The sequence below is a fragment of the Anopheles cruzii genome, chromosome 2, assembly GCF_943734635.1.
Source record: "Anopheles cruzii chromosome 2, idAnoCruzAS_RS32_06, whole genome shotgun sequence".
NCBI classification, from domain to species: Eukaryota; Metazoa; Arthropoda; class Insecta; order Diptera; family Culicidae; genus Anopheles; species Anopheles cruzii.
The window spans coordinates 18238637-18251485 of record NC_069144.1 but is presented as its reverse complement, the minus strand read 5'-3'; the positions used below and the strand labels follow the sequence as shown (position 1 = coordinate 18251485).

Genomic DNA, 12849 nt, shown 5'->3' with positions numbered 1-12849 from the left:
AACGAGAGCAACGAAAGAATTAACAAAAAAAAAAGAAAGAAACCCGAAACGACGCAGCCCTCGAAAGCATTATTATGCTCGCAACGCGCTTGTGGCCCCCGGACACACACGTGTGGTCCGGGGTTCGATGCGTAATAGAGAGATGATGATGGCGCGGATGATTAATATGGTTACCCAGACAGAGTACGAGCACAAGCAATGCGCACATAAGAGCGCGCGTAATGGGGGGGGTACATGATTGTGATAACCGATGGCTGCTGTGAGTTCCCCGGAGAAGGGGTTCTGTTTCCTTCCGGCGTTCTTAAGCTGCACCCGTTGCGTTGTTTTGGAGTTAATTTTTAAAAGTCTTATTCGATCCCCCCGAGTCGAGCGGGATTCGTTGGATGCGACCAACCAACACAGATCCAAGTATGCCCTGCGTGGTGCGGTGTATGTCTGTGACGTGCGCAGTAGAGAGTGAAGGCGAATGTTTTTTTAGTAGTAGCAGCGGCGATTGCGGTTGCGATTGATAAGTAGGCGCGTCGGTAGGGCGAGTGCAATCGTTGCAGGCCATCCGCGGTGTACATTGAACACACATTCGTATATGAAACATTCAAGTGTTGCGGCCGATGAAATTATGCTTCCATTCGTTTGCCGCCAAGATTAGATGCTGATGGAAGTGGGCAGAATGAAAATAACAAACATTTGTTCCTGTTTGCAAAGGACGACGGTTCGCACGTTCAACTTTAAAATGCTCGCCACAAGGGTTGTATGTGAAAATCGCAAATAAAACGGATACGATTCCTGCATTCAGTTAACGCTAGTAACGCGTACCGTAACGCACGATAACACCATCTCACAAGTGAACAGTATTCCACCGATTGGGCAGGGAAAGCGAGAGAAAAAAAACGGAGGGAAAACACTGAACGCAACCCGATCGGGCCGGGCGATTTGAAAACCACGCCGGCACGGTTTGTTTGTGTTTCTGGAACGTTTTTCGGGTTTACCTCGCCGCACATCTGGTGCAGTTCCTTCTGGAGCTTCTGGATCGTGGCCTCGGCGCGGGCACTTTCCCCCGGCGTGCGCTGTTTGCTGCTGGCGCTCAGGTTCTCGAGGTTCTTCTTCTCCTGGTCCAGCATCAGCCGCAGCGTGTTGATCTTGTGCACTTCCATCTCCCGTTGCTTGGCGAACTGCGGAAAGAAAACGAAAACATGGAATGAAATGTGTATCAGAAAGAGAAAGTCAGCAACGCCAGAAGGGCGCCACCACCCATTTTGTGGGCCATATAACTCCCTACAATCTTATCACCGGACCGGACCTGACCAGACTTGGCTGAGAGGGTTTTTCTTGGCTGGCCCGGCCGGCCCCCCTATCGGCGGAACGGGGTTTTGGTTGCGACACACCCGGCCCGCTATCTGCGTGCGCCATCTTTACCACAACAAGGCAAGTCGGGAGGGTTTTAATGGAAATTCGTACTCGAAAACCATATTGCTTTATCGGTCCGGCGCACCATTGATCGGGCGGCGCTTCGGCGCGGAGTGTATATTTTTTCTCCCCATTTAACGCGCGCCGTGTGCCTTAGCGGACACGTTTCTCACTTGCCGCCTTCACGAGCTGGCGCTCCCACAACCCACGGGGTAGCAAGAACCAGATGAAATCTCCCGAAATAGAGTGATTTCCCAAAACGGGGGGGGCGGTAGATTGGCAGGCCGAAAGATTGTAAGAAAATTAGCATCAGTGCCACCACCAGCGACGCCGATCGATGCAGCAGACCAAACTGCTGGACACGGTGCGTCTCGGTGTGTGTGTGTTTCGGGGACGGAAATTCATCACCGTCTCTCGTCGTCGCTCTCTCTCGTTACATTACTACAGGAAGAAACATATTTTTAGACGGTCGCCGCGTCGCCGAGTCAGCCGGCCGCGGTCCGGTACCGATGATGATCTTGACATTTTTCGATCGATGATGGAGTAAATTCGGTGGAAAAATAAACGATGACAGCGACCGAGAGCGAGAGAGCGTTGAAAGCGAACGCCATTATGGTTTAATTTGGACCGGGCACACCCGGGTTGTCCCCCCTGGTAATGGGAGATTTAATTTGTTTGATGATTGTTGCCCCCTCATTTGTTGATGGATTTTCATGTTACAGGTTATGTTGTGCGAAAGAGATTTTCACAGAAAAACACACACTGCGATCGCTGCGCGGAATGATTGATGGTCGACCGGCCAATAAGTTGACTTTAGTTCTAAAAGGCAAATAAAACTTAAATCAAAAAGACCTTCTTGAAAATCCGTAGCTGGGGTAAAGAACACACGCCGCCTTAACTCCCGTTGCGGGTGTCCGCCACGATGGCGCATAAATTTCTAATGAAAACCAGACGCAACAGCTGGATAGCCGGGCGGCGGATGGATATACTCACGTCAACGGGCTGTGGAGCGGTGATGCTGTTGCGCTGCGCCACGGGCGTCATCGGCGCGATGGAGTTGGTCGACGGCGACGGACGCTGCATTCTGTTGCTGCCTCGCTGTACGGTCAGTTCAACGACGTCCGATGCTGCAACGAAACGAAACGAGACGAAAGCATAGGCAACATAAGTAATTGAGACCGTCGAGGGTTCGTGTTTGCGGTGGCAAGCGTTTCGATGGGTGGGTTTCAAAGTCAAAAAAGAAACAATAAAATAACTAATCAGAAACGACTATTCGAGGCTAACAGCAGTAAAACACAGCCTTTACGCATGCAAGATTAATTGAAATTTCGACAAAAGTAAAGGCCAATCGAATGAACATCGATCAAAGAGCATGGAAAATAATATGGAAGGGCACTCTTGAGTTTATGGCCTTTTTAGTGGTTATATGTGCTTGTTCAGTAGCTTGTAATGGACAACCCCCGACTGTTCCCACCAAGCATTTAAATCAGACCTTAAGTTGGCTTCCCAACAACAACTAGCGCGTGAGAGCGCGACAGCTAATGCTAGACGGCAAACCTAAACACACCTAAACATTACTTGCCGAGCAAAACTACTACAAAGTTGGATGCTAAGCTACACAAGTAACACAATGGGCTCTCTAAGTGATCCTTTACCTAGTCCTAAGGTTCTACTAAAATCTCTTTACAAATGACGCTGGCCCCTTGCTCTAACCGGCCCCCAAACGAGACGGCCGACGACGGCGCATCCACCATTCCGCGCGCTTAGGAATGGATAATTAAATTAACTGTCTAAACATCTAATCATGACCCCCTTTCGGGTCCCGCTTTCCATTTCGGTGTCGGCTTTGTCGACAGAGGGCGGCAGCAGCATCCCACCAGCCAGCCAGCCAGCCTCCGATTTGCTGACCGATCATCAATCACACACTCGATCAGCGGCGGTTCCGGCGCGACTACCGGCCGAAGAGAGGCCGCGTGTGTTTGAAGACGGCGCAAGAGAGATCAACAACTAGGCTGCGGGGGCTAGGCTGGGATGGCGGAGGGCGCATGTTTTTCTGTGGGCGGTGTAGTTAGTCTATGACCACCTACCCGCGGACGCGCGTGTGCGCGGTTCTCTTTCGGAGAGTCGGTCGGCGGTGGTGTTGCTGTTTGTTTTGGTTTATTACCTTTGATCAGGTCCACGACGTTTATGTGGGTTAACGCTCGCACTGACGTTCCATTGACCTAGTAGTAGTAGTAGCAGCAGTAGTAGTAGCGGTAGTAGTAGTGGCAGTAGTAGTGCGCGCAGATGATGACGGCGTTCGGCGGGATGTCCACGCGCGCGTGTTGCAAACGGGGTGGTGGCGTGTTGCAAGGGCAGTTTCATGGTCGGTTGGGCATGGAGTGCGCGCCCGGCACCGTAAAGAGGTGGCGGTGGTGGTGGTGGAGCGTGGGCAGGCGGACGGTGGTAGTGTTGGGAGTTGGGAGGGCCATGTTGTTGGTCAACCATAAAAATATAAGAAAACGAAAGCATGTTTTACACACATCATTCCATCGTGGGAGCCGCCACACAACAACCTCTACCGGGCATCGATGTTTTTTTTTGTTTTTGAGAAAATAGAAAGGACAAACATAAAAAAACACGAAAAACACTTTCGAGTACAATTTCATTAAAATGAAAAACTAAACAAAAATGGGGACAAGAAACCGACAGACTGAGCTTTGGCATAAACGATGACAAAGATAGCAAAACAGAATACTGTAAATTGTCTAACAAATAGGAAAAAAGGATGGAAATCCTTTCTAAGCTCACATGAAACGTGTCAGATCAGTACAATCAGAAAGAAAGACACCGATCATGAATAAAAAAAAAATCTTGACCGTATAGAACATGTACTTTGCCGTGTAAGCGAAACAACTTTCTCAAACAAGGAAATAGAACGAGAAAAAAACATCGATGTCGGAGTGGAAAATTGAGGCGGGCTGCGTGCGGTGGGGGCGGGAAGGGGCACTACCTTCAGGATCATGTCGTCGGGCATGAGGCCCGCCCGTCTGGCCGCCCCGCCCGGTTTGACGCTCTCGACAAACACGGGCTTGTCGCCGGACACCTTCATCCCGTAGCCGGTCGCATCCTTGTTGACGGTCAGGACGAGCGTTTGCATCGCCATCGACGAACCGTTGGCTTCGCCGCCGCCGCCGCGGGTCGGCGTCAGCGATTGTGGCCGCTGCTGCAGGTGCTGAGTGTTCGTCGAGTGCGTTCGTGGCTGCGCTGCGTTGCCATTCTGACTTGCCGGTGGCCTGCCCGCGCCCAACACACGTTCCCGGGATCATGGTGGATGGATGGTGGTCAACGGGAGAGCGCAACGGTCGGTCATCAACGGATGCGTGTGTGTGTGTGTACCCCGAGAGGCCCGAGGATGTAGGAACGTGGACGGAACGCATCACATGCAATTAATGTTGAAGGAGAAGGATGTTTAGAAAGAAAAAAATATTTAAAGAAACTTAAAACAACACGAAAGTATGCTGCGGCCGCGGCACTGGACGGTGTGTGAGTGAGTTCCATTCGTGAGCTTGCAGAGGATTATTAGGTGCAGGTTTGTCGCCAACTGTCGGATAATGCTGCCTTTTAAGCTCACGGTGTGCAAGTTTTGGTGAGAAAGCATTTGTGCGATTGGTAGATTTTGTTATTTTGTGGAAACCGATTAGAGAACAATTAAACGAACAAATAAAAGCTCGAAGACACTACACTTCTGGTGCAAAGTTTTCATAAATTCAAAGACAATCCAAGATAAAATACCAATACCAAAAAGACGCGTTTCAAAGAAATTACAGTTTTCGCAATTTTTCAACAACCCAAAAAGGTGTTATAAAACTATTTCAAGCATCTACCAAATACCTGCTCTATTTTACTAGTTAGTTAACACACAAACAGACATTACAAACTACAAATAACGGTTCGGATCGCAAGGAACGAATAAATCATGCAAAGAAAGTAGAAATGAAAGCATCAACTGGATGTCGCTACAAAAGTCCGAAAGTCACTTTTCCTCGCCGATTTCACAGATTAAAGGGTTTCTCACGAAAGTACGCCCGGGGAAACAATGGAACCAATCAAGTGGAAGAAACTTTCACACCCAGCAGCCGCCGAGCGACGGAGAGAGATTAATGAGTAATTTTTGGTACAACCAAAAAATAAAGTGAATGAACATTTTTCAAATAAACTCTTTACTGCATCTTGGACGATAAAACAAGAGTACCGCCACGGCAGATTGTGGTTATGCGCGAAATGGAGGCCGAAGAAATCCAGTGGAAAAAAGAGGGAATAAACTGTAAATCGGCGGCAGCAGAGACGACGAAGCGCGTAAATGGCATACTAATGTGCAGCCCTGTCGGGAGAGATGCGTCCTCGAAGAGGATTGCGCCCTTGCACTTGCACTTGGCACACACACTCTGCTGCGTTTCGCTTGGGAATTAGTTTCCGTTTGGCCGCGACCGACCCACGGCAGCGAAAGAAAATTCTGCTTTCTGTTTTCCAGCCCTCGGGGCCGGGGCTCAACAAGTACGCCCTACTGACACGGAACATGTGTACTCGTCGGCGAGCCGCCATCGTCGTCGTCGTCGTCGACGTGTGGGATGCGAAATTGTATGCAAATTTGCATCTCATCACGGACAGCGGCGGCAACGGCGACGGCCCTCTCTCTCTCTGTCGACGGCAAACCGGGCGAAGACCACGTATATTTACAAGGTCTTCCACTAGCCGCCCGCTCGGCAGTCAGAGGTCAGGCTGTGAGAATGATTTAAATGCAGTTTTCACTATCGTTACACAGCAGTGTTGGTTGGGTACCGTATCAACGCGTCATCAGTCACAAACGGTAGAATTTATAGAAGTGAAAGAATTGAAGAAAAGTACAGTTCATTGATAACTTATTGGAAGTTGGGGCAATTTGCGACTTCTCGATTGATAGAGCAACAAGGCATTAACTACGGTCCTTGCCTGCAACAGAGACTTCCTCACTGTGCTTCTGTTCTGGGAGGTATTTCTAAAAAGACTTTATGGACTGATTCGTCGTGTACCATTCTCATGACATGACCATCCCTCCGAAGCCTGGCGAGGCGTATACGCTGCATGACTGTGAGGTTGTCGTACAGTGGCGTACAATTCGCTGTGAGCCGGATATCATTCTGAGAAAGGTCCTCTTGAAGGAAAATGCTTCCCGTTTCAACGATAACTTATCGAGAATCTTAAGGTTTGCTGTGAGACGATATTGAAGTTCTCAACCGAGAGCTCAACCGAGTGTCAGATTAGAGAATTCCCTTCTTTTCCGTAATTGTTGAACCAAAAATATTTTTTATCGATCCACATTGGGTATTACTTCAACAGGGACTGGAACCTTTTTAGCTACCTTCGTGAAAAATTGATGTTGTGCACTGCATGAGGACCTCACCACCAGCTTTCCAGTATTGATTGGCAACTTTAACTGCCCTGCAAAAAAATATGTCTAGAACGTGTGGCGAATATCATAAAGCACATCTGTACCTTGCAAACACTCCAGAAATTCACAACGAGCAACGACAATATGCCTCTGTCGTCACAAGTGCTTCGAGCGAGCAACAACTTCCCGGAGCTTTTCGTTCAATTTCGTGCCACTATAAATACCAGCAAAAAAACGTTAACTACCAAACTAATCGATGGAATATTTAAGCGGAGTCTAAAAATATATCCACGATCGTACTGCTGGCCCTCCGTCGCACGACTAGAGGGAGAGAACCGCGGACTGCTTTCGAACGCCGGGACACCTCCTCTGTAAAGGCCGAAGGAACGGAGGATGTTTGTGTAATCGATAGAACAAGACACGTTGGACCTTTGACTTTTTCCCAGCGAATGGGTTGTTCCGTTCCGTCGAAGTATGGTTGGCCGCCGCCCACGGAGGTTCCCCCACTAGCGCAACCCTCAAAGCCGCATCTGGCATTTGCCGTGGCGGACTAAACAAGGCACTACAATTCTCTCATTTGGCATGCGGCGCTGGTTCGAGAAAAAAAAGCTCCAAAACTGTCCTCCCCCGATAAGAAAGAGGATGTGGCCGTGGTGCCGTGCCACAAAATGGCAGACAAAAGTGAAGTTCTTTGGCGCCCCCTCCTGTGTGTGTGTGTGTTGTTCTCACAGTTATGTTGTAAATGTATCTTCTATCTCTCGTTCATTAAACTGCACCGCTTCCGTCGTCGCGGCGAGACATTTAGGCCGGGCCGGTCACAATAAATCGCTTTTGCGGCCGCTAATTTCGCAACGCGGGGCAATAAAATGTCGTCGTTGGCTGTGGAAGAAGGACCAGGTTTTTCTTGTTGGGGGCCAAGAATCTATTCCATTTCTATAGAGTTCCCGCGCCGTAGAGGCTCTGCCACTGGCTCTCTCCATTCGTCACAGACGCGTTGTGCGGAGGGGCACTACTCTAATGGCAGCCACAGGACCACGGGTAAACCGTCATAAAATCTGTCCGTTACAATTTACACACGCTGACGGGTGGTGCGCGGTCGCTGGCAGTGTTCCAGGATTTGCGGCGGCCGTTTCGTGCTCGATCGTGATCTAGTCTGCATCGAGTCGGTCCTCGGCCAGTGGGGGATTCGGGTAAACATGTCTAATTACAAGTCAGGCCCATTCGACACATGGGTGGCTTTTTTCTGATCAATCGATGTCCGATCGGAGTTTATAGATAACTAGATATCGCTGACGACACCACACGTGGATCGTCGAGCAACCATCGAAGGCACGAGTAGTCAATCGATGTAACATTTATGCATCCCGATCGAGGAGGAACCATACATCGGGCGGTGGGTGTAAAAATAGGAACCGTACTACCCCCGAAACGATGACCTGATCGATAGATGTGACTGCGAATGTGTCTGCAATTCAATAACGCTCCCAAAGATCTAGGTGGGATCAGCTGAGGATTGTCTATTACAACCAACTGTAAACCACCGTCTGACTTCCAATTGATACGTTTACACTTCAAACAGTTTTGTCTTTCTAAAATAAATCTAAATTACTCATTAGCGCTTCGAATTGCTTTAAATCATTCCACGACAGGATAGTGTTTTCCTAAAACAAAAAAAAACGTTCGAAAATTAATTGTAACTAATGCGCTCTGATGAAATGAAGCTGCCAGAGGTTCAAATCAGCCCATTTACCATTTTTACACCGCACGATTAATTAACTCAAATCAATCCCACATGTTTGTAAGCAGATCTTATGCTTTATGCTGTGCTGCTGACCATCACTTTCTCTCGCTACATCGAAAAGCGACCGAACGAAAGTTGAAGCAACAAATTAAATTACATAACCTTATTTTGCAGAAGGAACCAGCCAGGCGTTATCAAGCACTTGCAGAACCCCGCGAGGAATGCACTCCGCTTGCCATTCTGAATCATAACGCGGCCGGCCGCTGTGCAGCAGCAGCTCGTTCATAATTAAAATTTCTGCAACACTAATCAGAATCGACTCACAACCCGCTCCACAACATCCTGTGGTGCACGGCGGCCCTTGGATCTCCGTATCTTCAGCGGGAAGTTTATTGCAAACACATGTTGTGGTACGGATACATGATTGTTGGTTACTGACACATTGCTGCGCCCTTTGCGCTGGAATGACACTATCAAATGAATGATTGTTCCGGTTCGCTTGAGTCAGTGACTGAGTGACGAACCGTCTTAAACACAGGAACAATGAGCCATCATTTTTAGGTTACGTTTGACTTCTTTGCTCCACAATTGGCAGGTATCGAAGTCAACCTAAAACACCGCAAACTGCTGGTGTCATCTTTGATTTATATCTCCTCTCAGCAGCAGTTGGTTGTTGCGCCACGTTCTGTGCGGGTCGCTCTCTCATCTGTCCCCCGCCAACCCACTCATCAACGCCATCATCTTCATCAAAGCACAACGACAACAATTATGATTTTTATTAAGAGCAATATCGCGCTCTGCTCCGTTTCTTCACCGCTTCTTTACGTAACCCGTTACGGCGACGAACGACGACGATGACGACGACGACACCGTTACTTGTCTGAAGTGCGCATATGACACTCGGCGCGGCCAGCAGCAGCACACAACGGTGGTGGCTTCCTTTCCACGGACCGCCGCCTTGAAGCAACAACTCTCTGGCCCGGCCCGGCCACCGGCGGCAAGGGAGTGTGTGACGACACGTCGAACTGGACAGCTTTTGGTCATCATAAAACATGATCGTAAAAAGAGAGGCAACACGCGTGACAGACCCACCGCGGGAAAGAGAGTAGCGCACGCAACCGACACCTTCGATATCGCAACCTTTCGGTCCACGGTGTGCTGATGGTTGCTGCCCCCTGATAATCTGATTTTCGCAGCCAATCTAATAGGCAAATAAAAGTAGCGATAAATAACTAGGCCAACAACAAAGAGCAAAGAGGTAGTAACTTCATGAGCATATCCCCACATCCGCATGCTTTAATAAAGCGATAAAAGCGACGCGGTGCGTAAAAAGGTGTCCGAGAAATGCTTGCTAAATTAAAATAAAAGTGCAACTTTATTGTGCTGGACATGTAATGAAATAAAGAAGATGTGACTGAGAAGAATATGAAAATGTGACTCTTGAAGTGCCTGCCAAAGGTCAAAACTCTTCTTCACCTTTCTTTGCCAAGATTTACTACAGCCCTTGGGAAGATGTTGTTAACAACGTTCAATTTCGATTGAATGCACCCTACAGTTATTCGCCAAAAACGGTTGTTTTAACTGACCAGGGAATTCGCATTTGGCATCTCGAAGATTCGACAAGTTTCATGACCGGATTTCCCCTATAAGGACCATCAACCTCTACACTTTTCTCTGATTCATAAATTGGACAACAATAAAAATAAAACTAAAACAGTAATAATAACTTGTTCGTTATTTATGTGAGGATACAATTCGAAGGCATCAACAACAATAATTAATAATAAGTCGATAGTTTTAATAACATTCGGAACGTCAACGTTATATAAGCTCCAACATAAATGATTTGCTTTCATAATGCACCATTATCGAATGTGAAGGGATTATCACAAAAGAAGCACCACCACTTCCCGAACAGAACAGATCCTTAAAAAATGAATCGGTAGGCGTCGGACACATAATATCCTTGAACGCATCGTTTGTTGCCGAACGCACGAAGCCACGAGAAAGCGTGTGGCGATAGTATTAATGAACGAATCATAAAAAACGAACACAGCACCACCCACCCACAAAAGGACGACACACGGTCGGGAGCGTGCGTCGACAGCATCCTGGCTCGTCCCATAAAAAAACAACACCAAATCGCTTAACGGAGCCCCGTGCGGCCCCTTGCTAATTGACAACTACGTTGTGTGTACACGCAACACGCGGCCTCTCTCTCTGGAGAATATCCTTTATCCTTTTTTACTGGCCCCCGACACGATCCGTCGTCAGGCGGTTCGTGATGTGAGCAATTCAAACGGTGGCCACACCGGGCGGCTTGTTACTCGTTGCGTCGTTTCGGTAACGAGAGGGCCACCACCGGCCGGGAGACAAGGGGAGACTGGCCGGACCCGGCGTGTACCGGTTTCGTGCGGATTGTGAATTTTATGTAGCGAACGGTTTTATGTGGCCCATGTTTTTGCTCAACCCGCCGCCTAGAGACGGTATGCCTGGTGTGGTCTGCTTGGTATGTCCTTTTAGGTGGTGGTTTACTTTTTTACGCCCGCCCGCGGAGATTGCGCCGTCGTCGTTGGCCAACGCGACCAAATGCAAACCTAGGTGCAGTAAAAAAGCCCGACGACGGGATTCAAAATCACTTTATTAATCGTTAATTAGAACGGAGCACGCAACATGAACACGATCCAGGAGTTGGCGCGTTGGTCGAGCGAAAAAAAGAGGCTCGCTGGCGGCGTTTAAGTTTGATTTACTGTTTGATTCAGCACAACTTTAGTAAGCAATCTGTGTGATTAATGCGTTTGCCATAATATGACGCGGGTTTTATAGCAACGTTAGTGGATAGGATAACAACAACAGCAGTCATCTCGGTTCACAGCTTCTCTCGCGCGCGTCGGCGATGAGAGGCGGCTTCCGAGCAACTCACTCTGGGAAGGTGAGCGAAACTTTTCTCACCCGACACAGCATCATCAACAACGGTGCGTCTCATCGTAGGAGGCACCGGATGACAGATGAATAAACGTTGTCGATGGCACCAACACACCCAAATTGGGGGGCTACACATCATCATCAGCAGCATCATCTTTATGAGCGATGCACAACAAGGCGATGCCGGCGAAAAAGGATCATGCGCCAACCGGCAAGCCGAAGCGGCCGGTTCGACAGGACTCGGCAAATTTCTTTATTTTGTTGACGTTTCGATACGCCATCTACACTCACACACTTGTGCACGCTCTCGCTACGGTCTCTCTGCGTTGCTTTCTAATTACTACTCTCGGCATTGGCCCCAACAAAAAAAAATAGTCGCAAAAACGCCGGCAAAAAGACTCGCGATTGGCCACACGGCCAAACGTCGATGTGTCTCGCACGTTCTCTGGAAAGTCTTTTTGGGGGGCTAAAAATACGTGTTTCCTCACAGGCAGGCAAGTCAATCTCGGTTGCTGAATGCTTGGGCTGCCAATAAAATTGAACTTAAGGAAAATGGCAGACGGGTGAGATGTTTGGAAGAGCGGAAGGCACCCCTCGCCAGTACGCCGATTCATTCATGCCCGCTCGGGAGAGGATGGAACCGAACTCGGGCAAGAGGTAAGCTCTCGGATCGACTCGACACCAATTTCAACAAAGCATTTGATATGATTGGGTGTCGAGTGTGTCGGGAGAATCCGCAGAAAACATGTCCACGACAACATTCGTTACTGGATTGACATAAATTACGATAATATTTGAGGATTCACAACATTGTGTAAGTCGTGTGTACAGTTCAGATGCCCAATTAAAATGACAAACGACAAAAGTATTGGGTAGTCAGTGTTTCTCTCTTTAAACGGATGTGGCTACACGCTGCTGAGATGTAAGCTTCGATTTCGGAACCTCTTTTGACCCACTGTGCATATGCATTACACGAATTGTGACAGTCTGTGGTCCTCTACTCATAAGCTGCGTCCGCCGAAAAAATAGGCCAACATTACCATGCTACCGTCCTGACCGTCCACAGCCACTACACCGCGCCTACCGAACATAACGCAATCAAAACCACAAAGACGACAACGACGTCAGAGGCCAATTTTGCCGGTGTCGTTGTGAAATCAGTAAAATGAAGAACCGAAAAAAAAACTCTGTTCCTCAGCGACCGACCGACCGAGGAGGAGGTGGTGCATGACGAACAGCAGCAGCAGCATAACCAACCACCAGCGGCGGGCGGGCGGCGGCGCAGCGTCGTGTGGTGACTTAAGGCCACATTCCAGGAAGGTGCAACAAACGCACACACATCCGACGAGGCGGGCACCTTGCCTCGGGA

General features: G+C 48.7%; 1 protein-coding gene across 1 annotated transcript in view; it reads right to left on the bottom strand.

The window, feature by feature from the left end:
* LOC128278586 (uncharacterized) overlaps window positions 1-4823 on the bottom strand; it is a 41752-nt gene extending 36929 nt beyond the window's left edge. Inside the window, exons 1-5 of the mRNA XM_053017315.1 lie at window positions 4783-4823; window positions 4397-4679; window positions 3569-3626; window positions 2398-2531; window positions 987-1169 (exon numbers count right to left, since the gene is read on the bottom strand). Of these exons, the coding sequence (XP_052873275.1) occupies window positions 987-1169; window positions 2398-2531; window positions 3569-3626; window positions 4397-4679; window positions 4783-4823 (699 nt within the window). The remainder of the gene's footprint in view (window positions 1-986; window positions 1170-2397; window positions 2532-3568; window positions 3627-4396; window positions 4680-4782) is intronic.
* Window positions 4824-12849: the final 8026 nt, after the last annotated feature.